Source organism: Nomascus leucogenys, chromosome 16, assembly GCF_006542625.1.
Source record: "Nomascus leucogenys isolate Asia chromosome 16, Asia_NLE_v1, whole genome shotgun sequence".
NCBI lineage: Eukaryota > Metazoa > Chordata > Mammalia > Primates > Hylobatidae > Nomascus > Nomascus leucogenys.
Window position 1 is genome coordinate 42579059 of NC_044396.1, and position 27275 is coordinate 42606333.

Here is a 27275-nt window from a genome sequence, read left to right on the forward strand (position 1 = left end):
CATTGAATTGGTGGATGAGAATAATACTAGCTACCTAAATCTGAATCTCTCCACTGATCATAAATAAAGGTCGACAAAAAGATCAAATAAAAACTACACAAAACCCATGCCCTCAGGATAACAAGACAGAGAATCCACATTTGTAATTAACCATAATAAAAGAAACACCAAATCCCAGCAAAAGCTATCTCTCATACTCCACCACAAGCTTTTGTGGATGATAAGGTGCATCTGAAAAATGCGTGTAGAAGGAAGGGTACGGGGCACAGGAAGGAAGAAGTTCTAAGGTGGATCTACAATCACCACCATAAAATAAAATAAACTCTAACTATGAAGAAACTGAAAAAGACTACTCATAGACCAAAGCACAGGCTACAGGGAGCAGGGAGCAGTCTTGGAAAGGCATCATTTTTGAGAGATAATAAGGTTTAAAAAGAAAAAAGAAGAAGAAGACGCATCTTTAGGAGATTGGGTGGCAAAAAGAAAAAGAAACAAAAGAGGAAACTTTAGGGTTCTGCAAGACAAAATGAGACCAAAAAAAAAAAATCCAAGGGCATACAACCTGCCCCCCACCAAAAGAAAGTCATCTATTATAGAAACTGCCAGCCTTGGCATATAATGAGACCCTTATCTCTACAACTAAAAAATTTTTTTAATTAGCAAGGTGTGGTGGTAAGCGCCTGTAGTTCCAGCTACTCAAGAGGCTGAGGTGGGAGGATCATTTGAGCCCAAGAGTTTGAGGTTACAGTGAGCTATAATGGCGCCATTGCACTCCAACCTGGGTGACAGAGTGAGATTTTGTCTCAAAAAAAAAAAAAAAAAAAGAAAAGAAAAGAGAAAACAAAAGAGGCTGGGTGCGGTGGCTCACACCTGTAATCCCACAACTTTGGGAGGCCAAGGCAGGCAGATCACCTGAGGTCGGGAGTTCGAGACCAGCCTGGCCAATGTGATGAAACCCTGTCTCTACTAAAAATACAAAAATTAGCCAGGCGTGGTAGTGCACACTTGTAATCCCACTATTCGGGAGGCTGAGGCAGGAGGACTGCTTGAGCCCAGCAGGCAGAGGTTGCAGTGAGCCGAGATCGTGCCACTGCACTCCAGCCTGGAAGACAAGAGCAAAACTCTGTCTCAAAAAAAAAAAAAAAAAGAAAAAAGAAAAGAGGAAGGAAGGGGAGAGAGAGAATAAAACAAACAAACTGTATCTCACCAGAAAAAAAAAAAAAAAGAGAGAGAGAGGCCAGGTGCAGTAGCTCACGCATGTAATTCCAGCACTTTGGGAGGCTGAGGCAGGTGGATCATTTGAGGTCACGAGTTTGAGACCACCCTGACCAACATGGTGAAACCCCATCTCTACTAAAAATACAACAAAATTAGCTGGGCATGGTGGCGCATGCCTGTAGTCCCAGCTACTCAGGAGGCTGAGGCAGGAGACTCATTTGAACCCAGAAGGTGGAGGCTGCAGTGGGTGGAGATCATGCCACTACACTACAGCCTGGCCAATGGAGCGAGACTCCATCTCAAAAAAAAGAGAGAGAGAGAGAGTCCGGGTGCAATGGCTCACACCTGAATCCCAGAATTCTGGGAGCCAAGGCAGGCAAATTTCTTGAGGCCAGTATTTCGAGACCAGCCTGGGCAACATGGCGAAATCCCATCTCTACTAAAAATACAAAAATTAGCTGGGCACAGCAGCACACGCCTGTAATCCCGGCTACTACTCTGGAGGCTGAGGCATGAGAATCACTTGAACTTGGGAGGTGGGTTGCAATGAGCTGAGATCGCACCACTGAACTCTAGCCTAGACAACAAAGTGAGACCATGTATCAAAGAAAAAAAGAAGAAAAAAAACGGTACTCTTGAGTGAGGAATATTATAAACCATGCAACTCCATGATATGAACAGATGAAAGAACCCCACACAGATACAAAACTACCATAAAAAGAAACCAAAAGATGCAAATCAAAATATCTCAGGTGATGAAATTCCTCTCCCAAGAAAACAATTGCAAAACAAAACTGTAACGTAACAATGCAAACTGAATTAAATATCCTCAAACATCTGGAAAAACAAAATACCACCTTGAATCAGAAATTCAAAACCAAAACTGAGAAATTTGCCCCTAATAAAGGAAAATTTAAAAACAGCTTATTGAATTCAGGAAAGAAATGAAAGAAAAAAGCAAAATGGTCTCAAAAAGTAAAACTAAATTATAAGGTGTTCAACAGAGAACAGACTCAAAAGTCAAAGAACTGTGAATCAGAGACCCTGTATCAGCCAAGCTGCTCTTCAAGTATGAAGATTACAGGAAAAAATTGTAATGCAAAAATTTAGAGACTACTGTACACATAAGACACTCCTGAGGAACCTACTAGCAGATAAGCTTCATCTAATCAAGAGATCCCTGGGAAAACTTTGGCAAAAGAACCAGTGGTGAAAATTTAATATAACAAAACAAAGGTGGGAACAAGTGTAGAATAATAATATATAAATGTTATATGTTCTGACAAAGTAAAAAATAGCCACGAAAAAATGAGAAGAGAGGAAAAGTAGAATAAGTTCATTGATTGTTGCAAATCAAAAAATACTATTAAAAATGACAAATGAAATTATAAATGAATAAAACAGGGGATTAACAGCATTAAAGGGATATAAATACAAAGACAACCAACGGAACAGACAGAAAACTTCCTAAATGCCAAAAAAGTTTAATAAAAATGCAAACAAAACACATAATGAAGAATAAAATAGTAATGCACACAGTAATTATAACGCAGTATGACAGTTGAGATCAAATTTCTTAGTAATATTCATAAATGTGGATGGTTTAATTCACCCATTAAAAGAAAAAGGGGTTTCAACTCACAAACAAGACCCAAATCTATACTGTATACAAAAGACTTACCTAAAACAAAATGATTCACTTAAAAAACGGACAGGCAAAGATATGCAGACAAGTAGAAACAACAAGAAGCCATGAGTTGCTATACCAGTATTAAAGTATAATTTAAGCCAAAATGTATTAAGTATGATCAAAGGGACACTTTTAATGATAAATGCCACAATTCACTGTACAGCATCCACCTTTATAAAGTGAAAACTACAAAAGATATTAGAATAGTAAAAAATCCATTTATAAGGGGGAGACGTTTAACATACCACTCTTAGTACAAAAAAAAGCAGACCAAGAAAAAAGTAGACAAAAAGTAAAGGTGTAGAAAACCTGTATCCTAAATAATAACATAATCAATAAAGTAGATCTGATAAATATAAATCAAACTTATACCCCTTAAGAAAGAATACATCTTCTCAAGTATACCTGGTACATTTATAAAATTGATCATATACTAATAAAAAAAGTATCAGTAAATTCCATAAAGTAGAAATGTTTTTAAAACATGATAAAGTTGAAATCTATAACAAAATGTTTAAGCAGTTCTGCCTGAAAATTAAAATATAAATATTAAACAACCCTCTGTGAAAGGAAACACAGAAACCGAATTAAGAAAAACCTAAATCACTACATATCAGAGCTTAAGGGATATACTTCAAGCAGTAATCAAAGGAAAATGCATATATTTAAATACTTAATTTTTTTTTTGGTTGGGGGGGATAGTTTCACTCGTTCTGCCCAGGCTGCCGTGCAATGGCACAATCTCAGCTCACTGCAACCTCCACTTCTCAGGTTCAAGTGATTCTCCTCCCTCAGCCTCCCAGTAGCTGGAATTATAAGCATGCACCACCACACCTGGCTAATTTTGTATTTTCAGTTGAGATGGGGTTTCACCATGTTGGCCAGGCTGCTCTCAAACTCTTGACCTCATGACCCACCCGCCTCGGACTCCCAAAGTGCTGGGATTACAGGCGTGAGCCACCATGCCCGGCCAATATTTATTTCTTCTCAATAGAAGAATGGAAATAAATTAAAATTCCAAGTTCAAAATGCTAGAAAAAGAACAAAGTAAACAACAAAAAAGAGTAAAGGAAGAATATAATAAAGGCAAAAGCAGAAATTAAGGCAGAGAACAGAAAAACTATAGATCAATTAATTTGAAAATCCTGACTGAAAAAAATTAACAAAATGGGGGAGAAACACTAGTTAATCAAGAAAAAAAAAAGCAGAAAGCACAAATAAACAAGCTAAGAAATGACATGGGGGACACAATATGCAAATAAAGAAAAAAATTTAAAGCATAAGATTTAATAAGATTAGTCTTCTATGAAAATAAATGCAAAAGCTTCAATACAATAATTTCCAGAGAAAATACAGATTACCAAAATTATCACCATTTGAGATAGAAAGCTTCAAATGAACAATTTCTGTAGAAGACATAGAGAAAGCTATCAAATAATTACCCACCAAAAACAACAGGTTCAGAGGTATTTACAAGGGAATTTTACCAAAACTTAGCCCTTGTAGTCCTAATGCTAAACAAATTGTTGCAAAGCATAGCAAATAAAAAAAAACCTCCAGATCCTTTTTATCAAGCAAGTATAATGCTGATACCTAAACCAAATGAAGAAAACAAAAAATAAAATAAAATTGTAAACTAATTACACATATGACCACTGAGGCAAAAATCCTAAATAACAGAAAAGAGAATTCAATAACATATTGAGAAAATAAGACACATGACCAAGTGGGATTTAACCAAGAATGCAAGGTTGGTTCAGTATTATAAAATCCATTACTATAATTCACTATATTGAAATATCTAAGGAGAGGGGAAAAGAAGTCATTCAATAATCTATGTAGATGCCCAGAAAATAACAGCCTTTGACAAAATTCAACACCTATTCTTAATAATAGCACTCAAAAACTAAGAATTGACAAGTTCTTATAACCCATAAGAATTTAAAAAGTAAAATTATCTGTTTTATAACCCATAAGAACTGAAAAAGAAGTAAAATTATGTTTTTGCAAAAACAGATAATTAGAAAAGTTTAACTAAAAATTTTTAATTAAACTTTTATAAATTTATAATTTACAAATTTTATAAATTAGAGAAAAATTCAATCACAAAATTAATTCAAATAAAAGAATTCACTAAGGTACCGAAACAGAAAATATACAGAGATCAATGACTTTCATATACATTAACAAACAAAAGTTCAGAGATAAAATGGAAGAGAAATGCTATTTTTAACAGTAATAATTAAGATAAAATACTAAGGTATAAACTTAACAAGAAATGTTGCAAAACCATTATGTGAAAATTACAACACTCCTGAAGACACAGACACACCTAACAAATGGAAAAGTATACCTTGTCCTTGGACAGAAAAATTCAGTAATATAATGATGTCATTTCTCCCTAAGTTAACTGATAAATTTATTATTAGTTTTTTAAATAGAGACAGGGTCTCACTATGTTGCCCAGGCTGGTTTCAAACTCTGGCTTCAAGCGATCCTCCCACCTCAGCTTCCCAAGGTGCTAGGATTACCGGCATGAGCCAGTGCCAGGCCTTGTTTTGATTTTTTTTTTTTAATAATAGTAACTTACAGATTTAACACAACTTAGTAAAAATGCCAACAAACTTTTTCATAGATCAAATAAGCTGACATTCCATTACATACAAAAAAAAACAACATTCAAGAATACCTAGGTAAATACTGGGGAAAAAAAAAACTGCGAAGGGAACTTGCCATAAGATCCTCTATCATTAAACTGGGTGGTGCTGGAACATGAATACACAGGCATTCCAGAAGCAAAGTATAAAAGGTACAGAAATAAACCTAGTTATATAGGGAGGTTTGATGTTAAAGGCAGCATCTCCAACCACTATGGCAAAGACTGACATTTTAATAAATGGTGCTAGGACAACTGAATGGCCATTTGGAAAACATAAAATTAGACACGTACCTTACACTATAGACAAGAACCAACTCTAAGCAGGCCAAATGTCTAACTAAAGATGAAACTATACAAGTACTAAAAAAAAACCTTGGTGAATTCCACTGTAAACTCGGGTATAAGGAAAAGCTTTCTATTACTCAAAATCTAGATTAAAAATTTTTTTTTGACAAATTAGACTACATAAAAAATAAAAATAAATTGTTTCACCCTGTGAAAAATGTTATAAGCTAAGACAAAAAGGTAAATAACAAACTGGGAGAAAATATTTGCACTTTGTTCAGAGATATATGCCTAATATATAAATAACTCTTAAAAATAAAATGGGCAAAGACATGAGCAAATAATTCAGGGAAAAAAATGTAAAAGCAACCTTTAAGGTCATCTAAAGATGTTCAACCTCGGACACCATTCTGATAGGCAAAAATGTAACAGCTTGACAATGCCCTCTGCTGAGAAGGTTACAGGGAATCAGGCACTCACACCCTGCTGATGAGAATGCAAAATGGAACGTCTGGCAATATCTTAACAAAAAAACTACATATGGAATTCCCTCTTACCCAGTAATCCCATTTCTAAGAATTTACCATGAAATATACACCCAACAACACAAAAATATATTTGCACAAGGTTATTCTTTGCTTCATGATTTCTAATTCTAAAATTTGGAACCAACCACAATGTCCATCATTACATCAGAGGCTGAGTAAACTATGGTACATCCACTAATGGGGTACCATGTAGCTGTCAAAAACAGAACAGGGAGATGAGATCTCAATGAACTGACACGTAATGATTTCTGGCATATTCTGTTAAGTGAAACAAGCAAAAAATAAGAGACTATATCTAATAAGTGTTTTATAGAAATATGAGGGGGAAATTAAAAAATATACATGTGTCTGCCTATGTTCACAGAAAAAAAAAATAAAAAACCAATGATATTGGGCTGAGTGCAGTGGCTCACACTTGTAATCCCAGCACTTTGGGAGGCCGAGGCAGGCAGATCACTTAAGGTCAGGAGTTCAAGACCACCTTGGCCAACATGGTGAAACCCCGTCTCTACTAAAAAAAAAAATACAAAAATCAGCCAGGCACGGTGCTGGGTGCCTGTATCCCAGTTACTCCGGAGGCAGAGGCAGGAGAATTGCTTGAAGCCAGGAGGAAGAGGTTGCGGTGAGTGGGGGTTGCGCCACTGCACTCCAGCCTGGGAGACAGAACAGAATTCTGTCTCAAAAAAAAAAAAAACAATGATATTGGTCACCTACGAGAGGAGGTTGGAATGGGCTAGGATTAGTGACACTTCTCTGAGTATACCTTTCTGCATAGTTTTGACTTTTGGAAACATGTTAATGTTTTACATACTCAAAAATAAAATGCAGGCTGGGTATGGTGGCTCACGCCTGTAATCTCAGCACTTTGGGAGGCCGAGGTGGGCAAATAACCTAAGGTCAGGAGTTTTGAGACCAGCCTGACCAACATGGTGAAACCTCATCTCTACTAAAAATACAAAAATTATCCAGGCGTGCTGACAGGCACCTGTAATCCCAGCTTCTCAGGAGGCTGAGGCAGGAGAATCACTTGAACCCAAGGGGCAGAGGTTGCAGCGAGCCGAGATCATGCCACTACACTCCAGCATGGGTAACAGAGCAAGATCCTGTCTCAAAAAAATAAATAAAATAAAAATAATAACAATGAAATGCACAAGGATGACGAAAAAAGTAAAATAGAATACAACAGAAACAAATGACTCTTACAGTATTTCATGAAAAATAATCACTCTGAAACTTGAACACAGTATTCTGACTATATACCCTGAGTTTAAAACAAAAACCTGCAAACAAATACTGAACTCTAGGTAAAAGACTTGTTTTTTGTGTGTGTGTGTTTTTTTCAACTCTTATTTTAGGTTCAGGGGTACATGTGCCGGTGTGTTATATTGGTAAACTCATGTCAAGGGGGTATGTTGTACAGATTATTTCATAATCCAGGTACTAAGCCTAGTACCCAATAGTTATTTTTTTCTGATCCTCTCTCTCCCCCCACCCTCCACCCTCGAGTAGACCCCGGTGTCCGCAGTTCCCCTCTTTGTGTGCATGTGTTCTCATCATTTAGCTCCCACTTATAATTGAGAACATGCGGTATTTGGTTTTCAGTTCCTGTGTTAGTTTACTAAGGATAAAGACCTCCAGCTCCATCCATGTTCCTGCAAAGGACATGCTCTCATTCTGTTTTATGGCTGTATAGTATTCCACGGAGTATATGTACGTTTTCTTTATCCAATCTGCCACTGATGGGCATTTACATTGATTCCGTGTCTTTGCTAATGTGATTGGCGCTGCAACGAACAAACATGTGCATGTGACCTTACAGTAGGATGATTTCTATTCCTTTGAGTATCTACCCAACAATGGGACTGCTGGGTCAAATGGTAGTTCTGTTTTTAGCTCTTTGAAGAATCACCACACTGCTTTCCTCAATGATTGAGTTGTAAGGGTCCACAACTCTGAAACTATTTTCTGTGTATTTTAGGGTAGAACAAACAAGTAAACACACTGAGGATAAGAGGAACTCACAATCTCACTGTTACAGAAGAGGTACACATACGGAAAGGAGAGACAAAGAACCCTGTGGTGCTGCGCTGAAATGTAATGGGAGCTACCAGCATGTCATGGTGTTAATTTATAGATATGAGCATATGGACAGTAACTGAGGATATGAGCAACCACGGTCCGCATGCCGACTCACAGCTCCCTCATTCTAGGTACAGTCCCATACAGTAACAAGATAACCATGGCAGATCATAACATTTACATTTTTCTAAACTTTACTGTTTTACATGAAAAAGTGCTCAGAGAGACTGAGGTCATTCTCAGACAGTCCTGATATTGATCCTTCCTCACATTATAAAATCACTAGATTCCTATAAAGGAGGTGACCCCTAGGAAGACAGCACCATTCTGCCCAACCTTTGTATTCCCAATAATAGTACAGTGCTTGGTGAAAATTAGGCCATCAATAAATGTTTTTTTCCTTATAAGTTAACAGAACACCCTCCCTAAACACCCAGACTGACTCTTTCCTTCAAGTCTCCTGAGACATTCAGCAGCTGGAAGGCCTATCTCATAAGAACTGCTCTACATACCAACAATCTAAGCCTAGATTATACTCTAGTGTAAAATACATAAATATGAATAAAGGAGGCCTCTCCTTTATTCATAATTGGGTTCAGGGATGGTAACGCAGAAAACAGAAACTGTATGCAACTGGAAAAGTTTTCGATGATAAGCAAAACTGTTTCCAAAAGGAACGAAAGCACCGAACCTCCAGGGCCCGGCACTGGCCTAAAACACATGAGCACTGAAATGTGTTGACTGATTGAATGAGAAGGAGCCATATCATCCAGAAAGCCTCAGATGATACAGCAAGCTTTGCTGGCATTCAACAAAAAACTCTGAGGTATCTCAGAAAAATGTACATATTGATTACTTGGTATTCTGAAAAATAAAAACAGGCTGTGTGTGGGTATCTCTGTCTTTAGCTCTATTAGCAAATTACAACCCACATAAATGAGAAAAATACATTATTATGCTCTAGAAGAGAACAAATGTTCTAAGTGAAATCTCACCAAAAATGCTGCTACTGTGAGGTATGCAAAAAAATGAAGTCATCAAATGTGTTAAGTAAAGAATATACCTACCTGCAGCATATCATCCACCATAGTTAGTATATACTGAACGGTCTGTTCTTTGCAGATATGAGTCATCAGATTTATAAATGTTTTAGCACACTAAAAAAAATGAAATTAAGGTTATTGCTTTTATTTGCAAACACAACATTTCAATGGAACTTCAGTAAAACATTGTTTCTCTTTCATAAATTAGGATACAAATACTAACAAATTTTACTTACAGAAAACATATACCTTTTATAAATATTGTGATGAAGTATGGGAGGACCTTACTATGGCTTGTATCAGCTTGTGAACATTTCTAGTGATAAGTTTCAGAATGTTTACTATTTTTAAATAGATATACTTGGCCACTAATAACTCTTGATTACCGATGACAGCATAAAGTTATATAGGCAATCAAAAATTACAATTGGTTTTGAGTATTTTATTTGTTGTACTTAAAGGGAACAGAAGACAAGAGCAACAAGAGTACTGGAGATTGGAATCAGAAGAACTTGACTAGTCTCCATTCTACAGCGTATCGACTACATGACAACCTCTCCATAATTCAATAAAAACTGGAGCCAACAACATATTACCTACTAACTTCCCCATGACTGTTGTAAGAATCAGACCAATTTGTATATGGGCTCCTTCAGCCAATGAGGCCCCCCGAAAGGCAGCAGAATTGAACCTTATTATGGGGCCAGGTTCTAAACTCAGCATATAAATAAAATAGTGTACAAATCAAAACACTCTATTAAACACTCTATAAAATCCCTTAAATCACCCCCCAAAAAAACATAGTTTTAAGTATGCAACAGCATTCAGTAATAGGTTTGGAGTCATACACTGAAAAACTTCCCCACCCTAAGGATGTATAAATTAAAGTGTATTTCACTTGGTATTCATTCATTCAATAAATTCCCAATGTAACAAACAGCATGTGATAAAAAACATGCTATAAAAAAATGGAGACCTTATCAAAATCATACTTATCCTAGAACTTACGCCTATCTATGAATCTTGTCTTCCATGGATAGGCAGCCCACTCACCATACTGAATGTAAGAAGTTAATAGTAACAAATAATTGGGTTTTTTAATCAAAACATTAAAGTGGAAACACTTTAACCTATTTAAGCAAAAAAAAAAAAAAAAGATATAAGTTGCCCATGGTATTTCTGTCAGAACTCTTTTCAGATATACTGCCATTTTGTTTGGATAAAAAGCTTCCTGGCAACTGCCCCATAAAAGGCCCATCACACCAGACACTGCTATTAAGAAAGAACTGTTTTTGCACACTTACTAAGAAACAGGTTTAAAAAAAAAAAAAATGAGAAAAAAAGAAAAGAAAGGGCTGTTGTAACTCCTAACTCCTTAAGGGAAAAGTCTTATTAACACACATCTGCAGTCTCACCAGGCACATGGCAGGGACTCAGTGTGTATGTGCTGAACAAACAGTGAATGAGCTGCATGTTCCATTGCACATGCGGTTGGGGTGGGGAAGCTTTTTCAAAGGACGACACCAACAGCAGACATCACAAAGGAAAGGAAGAACTAGATTTCATCGCACAACTTAAACTTCAATATGGCAAAGACCCCATAAACCAAGTTAAAAATTCAACAAACAAGCTGAGGAAATATGGCATGCACAAAGCCGGTATAATTAAAACATAAAGGAAACTGACAAATCAATAAGATTATAAACACTTCCATAGAAAAGTAAATAAAAAACATACAGCCATGTGTCGCTTAACAATGGGGAAAGTTCTGAGAAATTCATCATTAGGCAATTTCCTTGTTGTGTGAACATCCTAGAGTGTACTTACACAAACCCAGATGGTAGTGCCTACTACATACCTAGGCTATATGGTAGAACCTATGGCTCCACACCTGTACAGTATGTAACTATACTGAATACTATAGGCAACTGTAACACAATAGTAAGGATGTGTGTGTCTAAACATAAACATAGAAAACGTGCAGTAAAAACATGGCAGTATAATCTTACAAGACCGCTGTTGCATACACAGTCCGACACTTACCAAAACATCTTTATGTAGTCAGTGCATGACAGTATAGAAGCAATCGATATGGATACAAAAGGTGCCAAAAACCATCTGAAAATGTGTAACACTATTACGTTAAGATACTATCTTTCACCTATCAAAATGACCAAAAGATGAATGGTTAGACCCAGAGGGGGTGCTGAGCAGGGGCATGGGCCCTCTCATATACTGCTGACAGGATCTGCAAACTGGTACAATCTATCAAGAGGGTATTTTCATCATATCAAAACTCTCACATGCTCAAATAGTTTAATCAATAATTACGCTCTTTTTTTTTTTTTTTTTTTTTTTTTTTTGTATTTTTAGTAGAGACGAAGTTTTACCATGTTGGTCAGGCTGGTCTCGAACTCCTGACCTCAAGTGATCTGCCCACCTCAGTCTCCCAAAGTGCTGGGATTACAAGTGTGATCCACTGCACCCAGCCAGATAATTGCACTTCTCGAATTAATTATGAGGACATTACTAACTGTTCGCCTCAAAACAGAAAAAAAAGGAAGTAGCCAAAATATGCAACAGTATAGAATTAGTTTAGATCATTATGGTTCATCCATTAAATGGAAAATTACACAATGCAACTTTCCATAAATGGGAAATAATAATAAATTAATTATTTTAAATACCACAGAAATATCTTTACAGGCATGGCAGGGAAGGGAAGAATATACACTTAAATGAAAAGAACAAAGATATGTACATATCACCCCATTTGGTAAAAAGTTCACATTTGTAGAGATAAGTGTAAAAGTTATTTTACGCACAGAAAAATATCTAGAGAGGTATATGCTAAGTGTTACAAGTCACCTTGAACAGAGAAATATTAGGTAGAATAACTTTTTTCTTTTGCTTAATGGTATTTTATTTTTCTACAATAAACTTACCATGAAAGAAGGTAAAACATCAACATATGTAACTAAACATTTTAAACCACTGTATATGAAAAAACTCCACAACACTTCAAAGATAAATAGTAAAAAAGGAAACTATGTTTGCTATAAATATGGCAAACAGTAATAGATTTTGTATGTAAAAAACTGTTTATCAAAAAGTAACAAAACCTTATAGATTAAAATAAAAAGAATGCCCCCGCCAAAAAAATTTTCAAAGGACATATAAATACTTAATAAATCAACAGGAAAATAATGTAATCCCATGTCATCAAAGTGATATCCCTTTTAACTTAGCAAATTCAAAGATTTTCAATTATATTAGGTATTTCAAACATTACTAGTAAGAATACCAAGTGGAAAAAATTCTCTTAAAAAAAGAAAAGTTAAGCAACTTTTAAAATTTAACATACTCTGAAACAGTAATTTCTTTTCCAGAAATTTGTCTTCTAGGTTTATATTCTAAGAAAATATTCAGAAATACAGAAAAAGATGAAGGCAAACATACTCAATATAACGTTTTTTCCAAATTTGCAAGAAAACTGGAAGTCACTTATAATCACTAAGATTTTTCTAAACTTTTGGATGACACGGGGAAGTGTTCATTATATAATGTTTATTGATCACCTGGCTGCCTTCAGTTTGAAGCATCTCTTGCTTCTCTTCAGGGCTTCGTTTCATTTCAAACCTCTGAATAAACTCACAGTCTTCAGCAGAAATCATCTGTCCCCTAGAAAGTAAGAATAAGATGTTTTGTTCAATAAGAGCTGAATATGTAAGCAAGTGATAGAGGAATTTTCAGTCTTTCTCTTCTCTCCTTGGCAGCAAACCACACAAGGGCTGACGAAAGGGCCCTGGCATCAGACAGACCTGGATTCAACGCTTAGTTTCACCACAAATAAGACAGTGTGAACTCCCTGGAACCTGAGTTAATTTATCTGCAAAATGCGAACAATAATCACATTGCCTCTAAGGGGCTGTACTGAGGATAAAATTACATTCACATAAGGTGGTTAGTAGCATGTGGCAAATAGTAGGCACTCAGTAAAATGTCACCTCTCAGCATTACCCAGTGTCTCACCTTTATTCCCCCTCTCAAGCCAAACAATTCACATGGCTATCTAATTTATCAAGTCCAAAGCCACTTTATATGAATTTCTACGACCATTTTTCTCTAGTATATTATTTCCCTCCAGACAGAAAAAAAAAAAAAAAAAAAAAAACTGATTTTCCTCCTCTCTGGAAAATAACTCTCCATCCTGATCCCACACTCTCCTGTTTTCCTCCATCTCTTCCAGGGGTCGCTTCATCACTGGCTCTTTGCCCTTCAAGGCTCCTCCCCAGCACTCAATCACTGAAATCTTGCTTTTGATTTCCAAACTCCTTCCTGTGAGAGATTCAATCGAGAGTCCCATCTTCCCTCCCTCCCAATAATCTCCACTGTCTTCTACCTCCAGAGATAGTCTTACCATTTTCAAATTCAGCATCATGTTCCTGTCATCTTCCCTGTCATCCCCAGTGAAGATGATATCCCACTGTCACTTTCCCCAGTGGTGATGATGCTGAATTTGAAAATGGTAAGACTATCTCTGGAGGTAGAAGAAACACAGCTCAACCTTCCCAACTTCTCCACTCCTCAGGGACTCAAACATACATTGCAAACCCCCATCCTAATCTCTAAATACAGACCCTTCCTTGTCTAAATGACGTGTCAGCAGAACAGCCTTGCTAGCCCCCTGTAAGACTCTGGGCACTTCAGGATTCATTCAAGTCAACTCCTTTAAGCCACCAGTATGGTAGGAAAAGCAGAGCATTTGAGTCAATATGAGGAAGAGTTCCAGTTCCAGGTGTGAAAGCTTAGCAAGTCACTATTCATCTGACCACTATTCACACCAGTAAAATGGCAACTATGATACTGCCTGCCCTAGTCCACTAGGCGGTTATGCAGATTAAATGAAAAAATATAAGAAAAAGCACTTGCTGTATATTAGAACATGGGTAAAAGCAAGTGTAAAATTAAAAATTTTTGTAATCTATTTTCCTGCTCAAACAACACCAATATAGTTTTTTTGGTTTTTTGTTTGTTTGTTTTTGAGACAGAGTCTCACTCTGTAGCCAGGCTGGACTGCAGTGATGCGCTCTCAGCTCAATGCAACCTCTGCCTCCTGGGTTCAAGCCATTCTCCTGCCTCAGCCTCCCGAGTAGCTGGGACTACAGGCCCATGCCACCACGCCCAGCTAATTTTTTTATTTTTAGTAGAAACGGGGTTTCACCATATCGGCTGGGCTGCTCTCAAACTCCTGATCTCGTGATACACCTGCCTCAGCCTCCCAAAGTGCTGGGATTACAGGCATGAGCCACCGCACCTGGCCCCAATATAGTTTTTAACTCAGTAGTTTAAAAAATTGTCCTTCCTCCCCTGACCCCAAATATGTTGAAGGATTGGTGTTCTCAAAACCCACTCAGAGAAACGCTGAATGTAAAGCAGGTTCCCACTATGCACAGTTAGGTTAGGTGCAGTGGCTCATGCCTGTAATCCCAGCACTTTGAGAGGCCAAGATGGGGGGACCCCTTGAGCACAGAAGTTTAAGACAAGCCTGGGCAACACAGTGAGATCCCCATCTCTACAAAAAATAAAACAACAAAATAAGTTGGGTGTGGTGGCACACCCCTGTAGTCCCAGCTACTTCGGAGGCTGAGGCAGGAGGATCACTTGAACCCAGGAGGTAAAAGTTGCAGTGAGCTGAAATTGTGTCACTGCACTCCAGTTTGGATGACAGAGTGAGACCCTGTCTCAAAAAAAAAAAAAAAGAAGCATAGTTATAGAAGGATGGCCCACTTTGAGAGCTGCCCTGGGTCAGGCTCCCAGAGCTGGGTCCTGAGATGAAGACTGATGTACAAGTGACTTATGAAAGAAGAGCTCCCAGGAGAGGTCAGGGATAGATAGCATGGAGGGCACAGGACACTGAAGCAAAAAGCCCAGCAGGATTCAAGCAAAGAACCCAGGACAGCTTTCCCTAAGCCCACAGGAGAGCATAGGAAGGTGAGGCACTCAGAACTGTCCCCTCCCCAAGAGGAGGGACCTGAACTTGCATACGTCCTACTACTTCTACCCTTAACCCCACCTTCTTCCAAAAAAGACCTTGATTATTACATATTCAAAAATCATCAGTGTCCCTTCTGGGTTTTGTACACACTACTGCTATATGCCAAATTGTTTTGTATAGTTCAAATTTGCTTCTGGACTTTGTAATTCACTGTTCTGTCTTCTTACATCAGTTTCACACTGTTCTAAGCATTGTAACTTTGTTTTCACACATGCTCATTTTTTAACATTTTTAAACTATTCTCACCCATTTATTTTTTTCAACAATTTCTTAATTACCAACCCAAAGGAGAAGTTTGTCTTTCTAGATCTCTCTTAGGCAGGTGACACTATGACTACATCTTGACACTCTCTTCCTTAGCTTCCAGATTCTTCTCATCCCACTCAAGTCACTCATCTTCACTGCCTCCTGTGCCTCAGCTACTATGAAAGGCTCTCTTCCTTTCTCACTCCACCCCCTGCGCTGAACTCTGGCAGGATCTCCCCCAGACCCCACTCATATCCTCCCACAGAGGGCAGAGGCACTCCAGACCCTACAGGCACAGAACTGAGGTTGTTAATCCCAAAGGCTAGAAGTTGAAAGCAAAAACAGACACTTTGCCCACTTTCCATTCTGGCTAAGCACTTCGCATACCAGTCAGGAAAAAATGCACTCTGCACCCTGGGGTAGACTAAGATAACAAGGTCATCCAGGCTAGATCTGGCCCCAAAATAAATGAAATGTTGAGCACACCCATAAACCTGAACTTCCTGGATAAAAACAATTTTACCCCTAAATTTTGCTATGCTGATATGTAAAGGGATGTCATAACCTCTGTGAAGCAAATCATGTCAAAAGGTGATGGTTTTTCTACCATGAAGAAGGTATACCATGAAGGCTACACTTGGTAACCTTATAATTTTGCAGCTTTCTTTTCCATTTAAATAATTTTATTTGTCAAGCCACTCCCTAACCTTTTTCTTTCCTTGTTTAAGTTATTTTCTCTCTGGGTCTTCCTTTGACATTTCCATAATCCAGCAGGTTCGGGGAATGACCCACAGCTAATCAGGCACCAGCACCAGACCTAACAATCTTCCCCTTAAAACTACTCTCCTCTCTACTTCCCTGCCTCTGGAGTAGCTCAGCACTAGGACAACCTTCCACCCGTGGATTTCCCTGCTTCCAGTTCAACCTTCTTCAAAACCATCTTCTTAACTACTCCCAGGCGGCCTTCTCAAGTACATATGGGGTCATATTATTCTCTTGGACTGTGAGTTCTACCTAGCACTTACGCAGAGGCATTCAGTAAAAATATTTAAAATCAATTGACTAATTAAAACCTATATAATCATGCACATGTTACTTAACCTATCTGAACAGTTATCTACTCATCTTTAAAAGAGAACAGGATAGAAGCTGGGCATGGTGGCTCATGCCTGTAATCCCAGTACTTTGGGAGACCAAGCTGGGTGGATCACCTGAGGTCAGGAGTTCGAGATCAGCCTGGCCAACATGGTGAAACTCTGTCTCTACTAAAAATACAAAAATTAGCCGGGTGAGGTGGCAGGTGCCTGTAATCCCAGCTACTCGGGAGGCTGAGGCAGGAGAATCACTTGAACCCGAGGGGTGGAGGTTGCAGTGAGAAAGGAATGCGCCATTGCACTCCAGCCTGGGCGACAAGAGTGAAACTCCATCTCACAAAAAAAAAAAGAGAAAATAGGATAGAAAAACCTATGTCACTGTATTTCTATGAAAATAATGTTAAATAGGATGTTAGTTACCAAGCATGTTACTTCCTTTTCCAAATACTCATCTCCACCAATTCCTGATAAGCACAATAGTCCATTCATAATTTAGTCAACTAATATTAACTGGCAGCCTACTACATGCCAGGCACCTGTAAGAACAGTTGACACAGCAATAAATAGGGACCCCTCTTTTGAGCCTGCACTCCAGTGAGGAAAACAGAAAATACGCAAATACAAAAACAAATAATCTTGAAAACACACACACATGTTATAATGCTGAGGCTGTAAATGCTATGAAAAAAAAACCAGTCTGGGTAGGGTGCTTGTGAGATCGCCTATACAGCCACACAAATGAAGTGAATGAAGTGGCCAAAGAATCTAAGGGTGGAACTTCCGGAGAGACAGACACACAGGTCCAAGGAGCTGAGGTTTGCTATGTGAGAAAGATCAAGAAGGCAGGAGCTAGAGAGCTGTGAGAGAGGGGGCATGATCAGACTTGTATTTTTTTGAAATCACTCTTGCAGTTCTGTGAAGAATTGCTCCTACTGAGGCAGCAAGGATAGCAGAGAGAGACAGCAGGCAACAAGAGATAACAACAGAGCACATGCAAGGGGAACACAACACGCACGAGGCAGGAGCCACAGACACAGGGTAGCACTCAGATTCGAGGCATCTTTTGGACGTACAGCTGGAAGAATGTGTTGATGGGCTGGACATGGACTGTGAGCAAAAGGGAAGCAGCAAAGATGGCCCCAAGGTTTTTGGCCTCCGAAGCTGGTAAATGAAGAAGCCTAGAGAGAGCCACACTGAACTACCTGAAGCTCCCAAGCACTGCATGTCCTCCCAGGCCTCAGCTCCCTGCCTGGACCTCCCTTCCTGGATAACTCCAGGTGTTCCTCGGCCTGGACAACTCCTGTTACTTTTTTTTTTTTTTTTTTGAGTCAGAGTCTTGCTCTACTGCCCAGGCTGGAGTGCAGTGGTGCAACCTAGGCTCACTGCAACCTCCGCCTCCTGGGTTCAAGTGATTCTCCTGCCTCAGCCTCCCAAGTAGCTGGGATTACAGGCACCTGCCACCACACACGGCTAATTTTTTAGTAGAGACGAGGCTTCACCATGTTGGCCAGGCTGGTCTCAAACTCCTGACCTCAGGTGATCCACCCACCTCGGCCTCTTTAAGCAAAGGGCTGGGATTACAGGCATGAGCCACCGCGCCTGGCCTCCTGTGAGTGTCTTTATGCGTTCTGGGAAAACTCCCCCAATACTCCCAGCATTTATTTGCTCCCACTTTTTGTTGTGTATTTCCTCTTGTTGTAAATATATATACACTTTATATATTTATATATTTCTCTATCTTAACACTTAGCACAATTTGTTATTTAATTTGGTAAAAGTCTGTTTCCTCATGAGATTTAAACTCATGAGCAAGGATGGCATTTTATAATTCTCGTATCCTCAAGGTATAATCTTACCAGATTCCAGTTTGACTAGAACACAGCCATACCCATTCATTTATGTACATCTATTTATTAAGAAAAAGCTTAATCAAATATAAACACGTTTCAAATACTGTATTTTCATAATAACATATTAATTTGTGAAGAACAAAAGCATATTGGGCTCTCGACACTGGGCGACGCTCCCACAGGTCTTATTATCTCAGTATAGAATGTGATAGAAGATTCACTGATTCTTCATGTGTTGGTTCCAGCCCCCAACAACCTGTAAGCTCTTTTATGAGAGACACATTTCACACCCACTAGCACCCACACATCAACAGGCTCAACAGGCCCACAGTTAACATTTGGTGAACACTTGCCCACAGATCCAAAGAGTGGAGGGGTTTTACAAAAGAAATTTGTGAGGTGGACAACAGAACAAAAGACAGATATATAGGAAAACAAGAAAATACAACATGTCATAGACCATGGGTAACGAAGAATAGAAATAAAGCAATTTTAAATGCTCCATGTAACTAAAAACATTCCAAACACCAATGTTAGACACAGCTCTGGCCAGTCCACCAGTGCTTTATGATCAACAATATTATTCTATGTAGGCTATAAACAGATCCAGGCTTTATAAACATAAAACTCCCTGTCCTCTAGTCTAAATGCACTCTGGATTAAAGAAATTAGGAAACAGCTCAGAATCCTAATTTCACAGGAAATTTAAACAATTATACAAAAGCTGATGAACAGAGAAAACATCAGCAAGTCTCCCCTCCTCCTGTCCTTCAGTCAGTGGCCCCACAATAACCCAGTTCCTTAAAGTAGGAATCCAGAAGTCATCCAAGACTTCTCTTTCACCCCCACACATCAAATCAATCACTAAGACTCTCTCGGATCTATTCAATTCTATCTATTCCAATACCTTAGTCACTGCTACAGCTTCTCTCTACCTCTAGACTTATCACCTACAGACTCACCCTTTATGCTGCTGGTAGAACAATTCAATCAAGAGGCAGATACGGTCTTCTAACTCCCAGCTACAAGATTCATTGGTTTCCAACACCTACAGCTCCTTGGAAAATGGTGAATGGTCTCAAAAAGAGGCTCTGGGACACACACTCCCAACTCCATTCTATCATTTTCATCTGTTTTACATGCTAACTTCACATCAATCATGGGCTTCACAGCTTAAAAATCAGCTTGAAAAGCACTGACTGGTAGGATCAAGTCCAAACTCCTTCCAGCCACACACCCACACACAGCATCTTCACGATCGGCCCCTGGCTGCCTCTCTAGCCTCAGCTCTGCGCATTGCCTGCCTCCAAAACATGTACGACTCCCACCCAGTGTGCTGTTTTTGCTTCCCTGCCTTTGCTCACACTATCTGTTCTATTCCCAAGGCTGCTCCTACTTGCCACATGGCTAAATACCCGTCATCCTCAAAAACTCAGCTCAGGGAACAGCCCCCTCAGGAAAATTTCCAGGGGGTAGAATTAGTTGTCTTTTTTATGCGCACCTGCCAGACCCTGTGCATCTTTCTATTGCCACAGTTAACATACTAAATTAGAGCCGGGTGCGGTGGCTCACGCCTGTAATCCCAGCACTTTGGGAGACCAAGAGGGGCAGATCACGAGGTCAGGAGTTTGAGACCAGCCTGGCCAACATGGTGAAACCCCATCTCTATAAAAATACAAAAAAATTAGGTGGGCAAGGTGTCAGGTGCCTGTAATCCCAGCTACTTGGAAGGCTGAGGAAGGAGAATTGCTTGAACCCAGGAGGCAGAGGATGCAGTGAGCCAAGACCGCCCCACTGTACTACAGCCTGGGCAACAGAGTGAGACTCCATCTCAAAAAAAAAAAATAGTGAATTAAAATTATCTATTAATACATCTGACTTCCCTACTAGAGTTTTAGTTCATTCAGGGATAGTACTCTATATGGAATTTTTGTAGCCTCAAAGCCTGGAAAAATGCCTCAAACTTGGCAGGTAATCAATAAATGTTTGATGAGTGATTAAATTAACAGAAATTAAAGGATCATTTTTGTACATTATAGATCCCTCCTACAACAACAGAAACTATTAATACTAATATAAAATTAACACTAATATAAAACTACAGATTCCTCAATTTGTTTTTCAAAATGCATATGTAAATCTGAACTGAATTCCTTGGTAACGCAGTTATAAATATATTAAAATAAATATGAAGTCAATAAAATATGGTCAAGAATACATGAATGCTCACTTTACAGATAAATACAAAATACTGAAACATCAGCACATTAAATATTAATATGCACAAGAAAGAAGGGGGAACTAAAATTTATTGTATTCAACATACTAATGCTTGTATTCTACTATGCTAATACTTTAAATACATTATTTCAGCAACAAGCCTGCGGGGTATGTCTCCCCATTTCACATTTTACTTTATTGAGCCTCGGAGAAGTTAAGTGATTTGCTTAAGGTCACCAAACTAATAGCAAGAACCAAAACTCAAATCCAAGTCTCTCAACTCAAACATCTATGCTTCTTATTGGTTGTATGCACCACTCTAAAAAGGCCACCTGCCCCCATGCTGATTGCCAGGGCATATCAGATCAGTCTAGTAGGTTTTGCCCCTCATCCCCTTCCTCCCTCCGTTAGCCCAAGGACATTCCTCCTATGTTTCCCACTTATTCAAAAAATACTTCCCCAGGCAGCCAGAGAAGGTCAAAAGTACCATGAGCCGCTCTGCTTCCCCACTAGGACGCCAAGCTGTTTCCACCCCACTACACTTAACTCCCTAAGACAGCTAATTATTCTGAGGAGGAAGTGTTTCTTCCACATTTATCAGTATTTTCCCCATATTTCTCTCATAGAAGCATGACCATGAAAAAGTCTGATGCAAAAGCATATGACTGTCCATGATTCACAGCAAACTGGTACTTACTGAAGATAGGATTGCCAGTTCACTTTGTTTGCACGAACTTCTGCAGCCTTGGCAGCAATAATATTGGTTGGGACAGCAGCATCCACAGCACCTCGGATATCCATTTTGGTCATCTAAACTTCGTAATCTTGAATGTCTTTCAACAAATCTTCAATTTTGATGCAAGGTAAAAACAGAATACTAGGTGTTTCTTTTTTTACAACTATTAATATTATGATTATGAATATCATGATCACTTTAATCTCTCCAGGCATTCAACTCAAATATTAAATGTCCTAAGTCTGAAAGTATCATTATATTTCAAATATTGTCCACTGCTCCATAAAAGAGTTCTTTACGCTTTTGCTTTTCTAGAAAAATTTTTTTCATTATTGGCACTAACATTGCGGTAAGATTTTTAAAGCAATCACCTCATATACTGAAATCAGAAATCATTATTAAATAGAATAGGTATAAATATGGGAAAAATTGTAAATTTATACAATTGTGGTTAACTTTTCTCATAAAGAAACAATAAGAATATGAATAGTACGGATAAGGCTAGTTACCTTATAAACATTTACTAAGCATCATTTTGAAGTGGCACATTAAAAATTCTAAGTCCTTTCGAAAATTACTCAAATTAAAATACACAAAGTGGGAACGTAATTTCTTAGAAGACAGTGCTTTCCTTTTCAAACAAAATTCATAGTATTTGCAAAATCAAAATTCGGACAGAAATTTTTAGAACAAATACCTATTACAATTTAGGTAAGCCAACAATGGAGGTCTGGCCGGACGACAAGAACCTACAATAATGGAATTCTATGTAATTCTCACTCCTAAACTTCCAGATACAAACGACTGATTTTAACACAACGCAAAATACAGGTGCCACTTGCAAAATATAAATTCATGGCCATGGCCAAAAAGAAGTTAAAATCCTACCCAAAATTACATTCTGGGTTTCCAATGATCTTAATCAATTTGGAACTTAATCTCTGTACCTGAAGATTTGCTGTATAAACAACCCTGGGCAGTGCGGAACGACAGGGCCCAGGAAAAAACAGGCTTCAACCGGGCCAGGCTGGAACTCTGCAGCCAAGGAGGCTCAGCCCCAGCAGCCCGTCCTGGGGTAGCTCAAGGTGTCTCTGGACAATTACCTATGTCCCTGAACTACTCGCACCCCCAGCGATCCAGGGCCGTGGCCCAGTCCTGGAGAAGGTATACTTTTTACCCCGCCCCCTCCACTCTCCTGCCCGCCCCTCACGTTTCCTCCTCCTGCGAGAAAGGCTCCAGAATTTCGTTTAATAAACCTGGTTGAGGCCTGGAAGAAAAGCAATCTGGCAACCGGGGGCCGAAGGAGGACAGGAGAGGACCAAGCGGCAAGACATCAGCACGCACCAGGTAAGCTGGAGAAACTGCAAGAGTCGCCTGACCTGGTCTGGGGCCTGAGACCAAACAACCCGAGGGCGGCCTTACCTCGCGAATCCTCGAGACCCCACAATGCACCCAAAGTGGCAGGGAGGGTGGTCCGGGGCGCCGGGGCCACAGCCGGGCTGGGGCGCCAAGTCAGAGCCAAGTCGGCGTCTCCTGTCAGGTCCGGAGGTCTGAGCAGTGGCGGGAGACTCCGGGAGCCGAAAGTGAAGCGGGTCCCGCACCAAGGAGATGTTGAGGGCCGCACAGGTAGAAGGAAGCCAGGGCGGCCGCAGTAGAATGACAGAGGCGCCGATCACGTGATCTGAGGCACGTGACTGCTGCGGAAAGCGGAAGCCGGGAGAGTCCAAAGCAGCCAGAGGAGGGGCGGGCGCTGCGGCGGGGATTGTTCTGTGCGGGCAGCTGGAGCCCCGCGTCCGTAACTTAGGCCCGGGAGCGACGCAAGGCTCGGGCCCCAGCCAGCCAGGGCAGGTGGGAGGCGGCGAGCGTGGCGGGCACGCTAAGACCCGCCGCCCCCAGACCTAGCGCATCGCCTAGGGGAGGCCGGGGACCTCCGCCCGGAAGCAGCTAGCAGAGGCCAAAACTCTTATTTTAACCGTCGTTCTTTTGAAAAGTTTGATTTCGCGCTTTCAAATTAATTTCCTTAACAGCTCCATGAAGCAGGCGTTCTTATTCTGATTTTAAATAGAAAACTGGGGCCGAGAAGTGGGTCAGAAAATCTCTCTTGACCTAGGGTTGCACATTTAGCAAAAATAAATTCCATTGCAGTATTTACTTTTATACTAAAAAGTTATTCGTTGTTTATCTAAAATTCACATTTACAGGACGTCTGGTTTATCCAACAGTCCCATCTGGAGCCCAAATTTTCCCCTAGTCCAGGCCTCAGCAGCTGTTTTTGCCTTAAAGTAAGACTGGACTGCCCTGGAGATGAGGTATATATGATAGCATGTTTTCCTTAAAAAGCAATGAAAGAGGCCGGGCGTGGTGGCTCACGCCTGTAATCCTAGCACTTTGGGAGGCTGAGGCGGGTAGACCACCTGAGGTCTGGAGTTCGAGACCAGCTGACCAACATGGTGAAACCCCATCTCTACTAAAAATACAAAAAATTAGCCGGGTGTGGTGGCGCATGCCTGTAATCCCAGCTACTTGGGAGGCTGAGGTAGGAGAATCACTTGAACCCAGGAGGCAGAGGTTGCAGTGAGCCAAGATGGCGCCATTGCACTCCAGCCTGGGCAGAAAAAGCAAAACTCCGTCTCAAAAAAAAAAATTCATTGAAAGGGATTTATAACCAACACATTTTTACTGGTAAGATTAAAGTCAGAATAATCAAAATCATGCATTGATTATGAATAAAGATATATAATAACAGTGTCAAAGATTGTACTAGGTCACTCATTTCTGTTTTAGCCAGAAGTGAAAGTCTGTTGTTTTGAAAGCAAATCTAAGGGGGAAAACTTCCATAAAAGAGAAAAAGAAACCGATCGTATACTAATAAACTCGCAAAAGCTGAAACAGAGCATGTTTTCTGTGTAACTGAGCAAAGCTGGCAATGAGGCCTGATCTTCGCATTTCCTTTCTGTATCACCTCAGCCACAGACTGGCGTGATGCAGCGAGTCTCATCAGATTTCAGGAGGCTCTCCTCTTTTCCGGGAGGCACAAAGATATGGAACAAAATCAGGAACAGTGCAGTGAGCAGAAGGGACTGCTTCACAGGTCATCTGGGCTGGCGTTCTCCAAGCATCACAACATTACCAGACAATTTGCCTGGAAAAGGGAGAAGAGAAGAGGCAGGTACTCCCGGCATTATCTCTCTTAACATTATTTCTGTAACACTTCTATTGGAGATTTTTCTTGGTCCATTCAGGCTCCTGTAACAAAGTACTGTAGACTGGGTGGGTTATAAACAACAGAAATTCATTTTCTCACAGTTCTGGAGGTTGAAAGTCCAGAATTGGGGTGTTAGCATGGTGAGGTTCTGGTGAGGATTGTCCCAGGTTGCAGACTGCTGACTTCTCATTGTAGCTTCACGTGGTGGAGAGAAGGTGAGAGAGCTCTCTGGGGTCTCTTTCATAAGAACATTAATTTCATTCATGAGAGCTCCACCCTCATGACCTGATCATTTCCCAAAGGTCCCGCCTCCTAATATCATCACCTTGGGAGTTAGGATTTCAACACAGGAATTTTGGGGAGACACAAACATTCAGACCATAGCAGTGATCTCAGTTACCTAATTATATATCATACCTGGGGTCCCCATACCCTGGGTCACAGACTGGTGTGGTCCATGGCCTGTTAGGAACCCGGCTGCACAGCAGGAGGTGAGCGGCGGGCAAGCCGCTTTACCACCTAAACTCTGCCTCCTGTCAGATCAGCAGCGGTATTAGATTTTCACACAAGCATGAACCCTATCGTGAACTGCACATTGCAAGGGATCTAGGTTGCACACTCCGTATGAGAATCTAATGCCTGATGAGCTGAGGTGGAACAGTGTCATCCTGAAACCAGCCGCATCACCTCCCACCCTGTCTGTGGAAAAACTGTCTTCCTTGAAACTGGCCCCTGGTACCAAAAGGGTTGGGGACTGCTGTATTATGACATAAGAAAGATAACCTTTGAGCTACTTTGTAATTTCTTTGAAATTGAGCTTCAGATTTGTTATTTAGAAATGACATAAGGGGAAGTTAGATAAATATGGACAGGAGAAAAATAATATTAGTAATGTATTAAGTTAATGTTCAGTTCTTCACTAGAATAGGGTTACATGTTTGGAGATGTAAACTAGGAATCTACCACTTAGGAATCATCACAGGGTAGAAAATATATGATGTTTCAAAGGAGTTTCTTCTGTCTGAAATATATGGAATGCTATAAACACCATCATTTCCAATCTTTTCTTTCCAAGTATGTATTGAACTTATATTTGCCCACAGAAATAGAAGAGTTCTAGTCAAAGAAAATCCTATTCTAAAATATTTGTCATGAAAACTTACCACCCCCAAGTGAAGATTATGCTACCAGCCTACCTTCAGTTACACAAGGACTTTGAGAAGTTTTTATAGCTGACTGAATAAATTATTAGTTTAATGGAAGAATGGTTTTTCCATCTTTTCACACAGTCCCCTTGGGAACAATAGGCATTTGCAAGAAGCTGGCCTAGTTTGGCCTAATGGTAACACTGAGTAGTGACGTCATGACCCCTTCAGAAAGTGCTCTAACCAACTGCCCTAACAGCTTCTGATTGCTTTGGTATTGCTGAAGCACATCTATCATCAATCATGCAGGTTTTCACTTACACTCCATACCAGTGTCTTGAATACTCATGGCAACCAAGCTTCAGATTTTCCAGGTAAGTTAATTTCATTGCATTGCACCATTGGCCCCATAAGGACAACCTCCACAATTAGACATTTTAAAAATATAGTCCATGTGGTAGACAGCTTCTGAAATGGCTCTTAATGATCACCACCTCCCAATGACTCATATCCTTGTGAAATGCTCTCTTCTTGAGTGTGGGCTAGATCTACTGATGTTCCTATAAGGACCAGAAAATGGCAAAAGTAAAAGGGATGTCACTTTTGAGATCAGGTTACAATGCAAGCTGCCTTGCTTGCATTATCCCAGGTTCTTCTCACTTGCTCACTCTGATGAAGCAAGGTGCTGTGTTGTTAACCATAAAGAGGCTGATGTGGCCAAACTAAGAATAGCCCCGAGTGAACAACTAGTAAAAAATTGAAGCCCTTAGTCCAACAGGCTTCAAAGAACCAAACATGGACAACTGCGTGGGTGAGCCTGAAAATGAGTCCAGTTGAGCTTTGAAATGTTAGCAGCCAACACCTTCACTGCAGCCTGGCGAGAGACCTGGCACCAGAAAACACAGCTATACTGCAGCTTGGTTCCTGAAACTGCAATGGTGTATGAGATTTATTGCCCCACTCTAAAACATTTGATCACTTTAGGAAGTTGCCTTTCTTTTTAGAAAATTTAACAGCTTTATTAAGATATAATTCACATACCATATAACTCACCCATTTAAAAGGTACAATTCAATGGTTTTTAGTATATTCACAGCACTATACAAATATCACCACAATCAATTTTAGCCCATTTTCGTCGCTCTAAAAGGAAACTTCTTACCCATTAGTTGTCACTCTCTTTCTCTCCAAAAGCAAAT

At 39.8% G+C, this 27275-nt stretch overlaps 1 protein-coding gene across 2 annotated transcripts in view; it reads right to left on the reverse strand.

Moving 5' to 3' along the window:
• The window catches only part of ATP6V1H (ATPase H+ transporting V1 subunit H), a 145584-nt gene extending 122082 nt beyond the window's left edge, over nucleotides 1–23502 (reverse strand). The window contains exons 1-4 of one of the 2 annotated variants that reach the window (XM_003255956.4): nucleotides 23149–23502; nucleotides 21688–21835; nucleotides 13101–13203; nucleotides 9547–9636 (exon numbers count right to left, since the gene is read on the reverse strand). In XM_003255956.4, coding sequence (XP_003256004.1) covers nucleotides 9547–9636; nucleotides 13101–13203; nucleotides 21688–21800 — 306 coding nt within the window. In that variant the 5' untranslated portion in view covers nucleotides 21801–21835; nucleotides 23149–23502. The remainder of the gene's footprint in view (nucleotides 1–9546; nucleotides 9637–13100; nucleotides 13204–21687; nucleotides 21836–23148) is intronic. The other variant, XM_003255957.4, reaches the window with a different exon arrangement.
• Between the last annotated feature and the right edge of the window lie 3773 nt (nucleotides 23503–27275).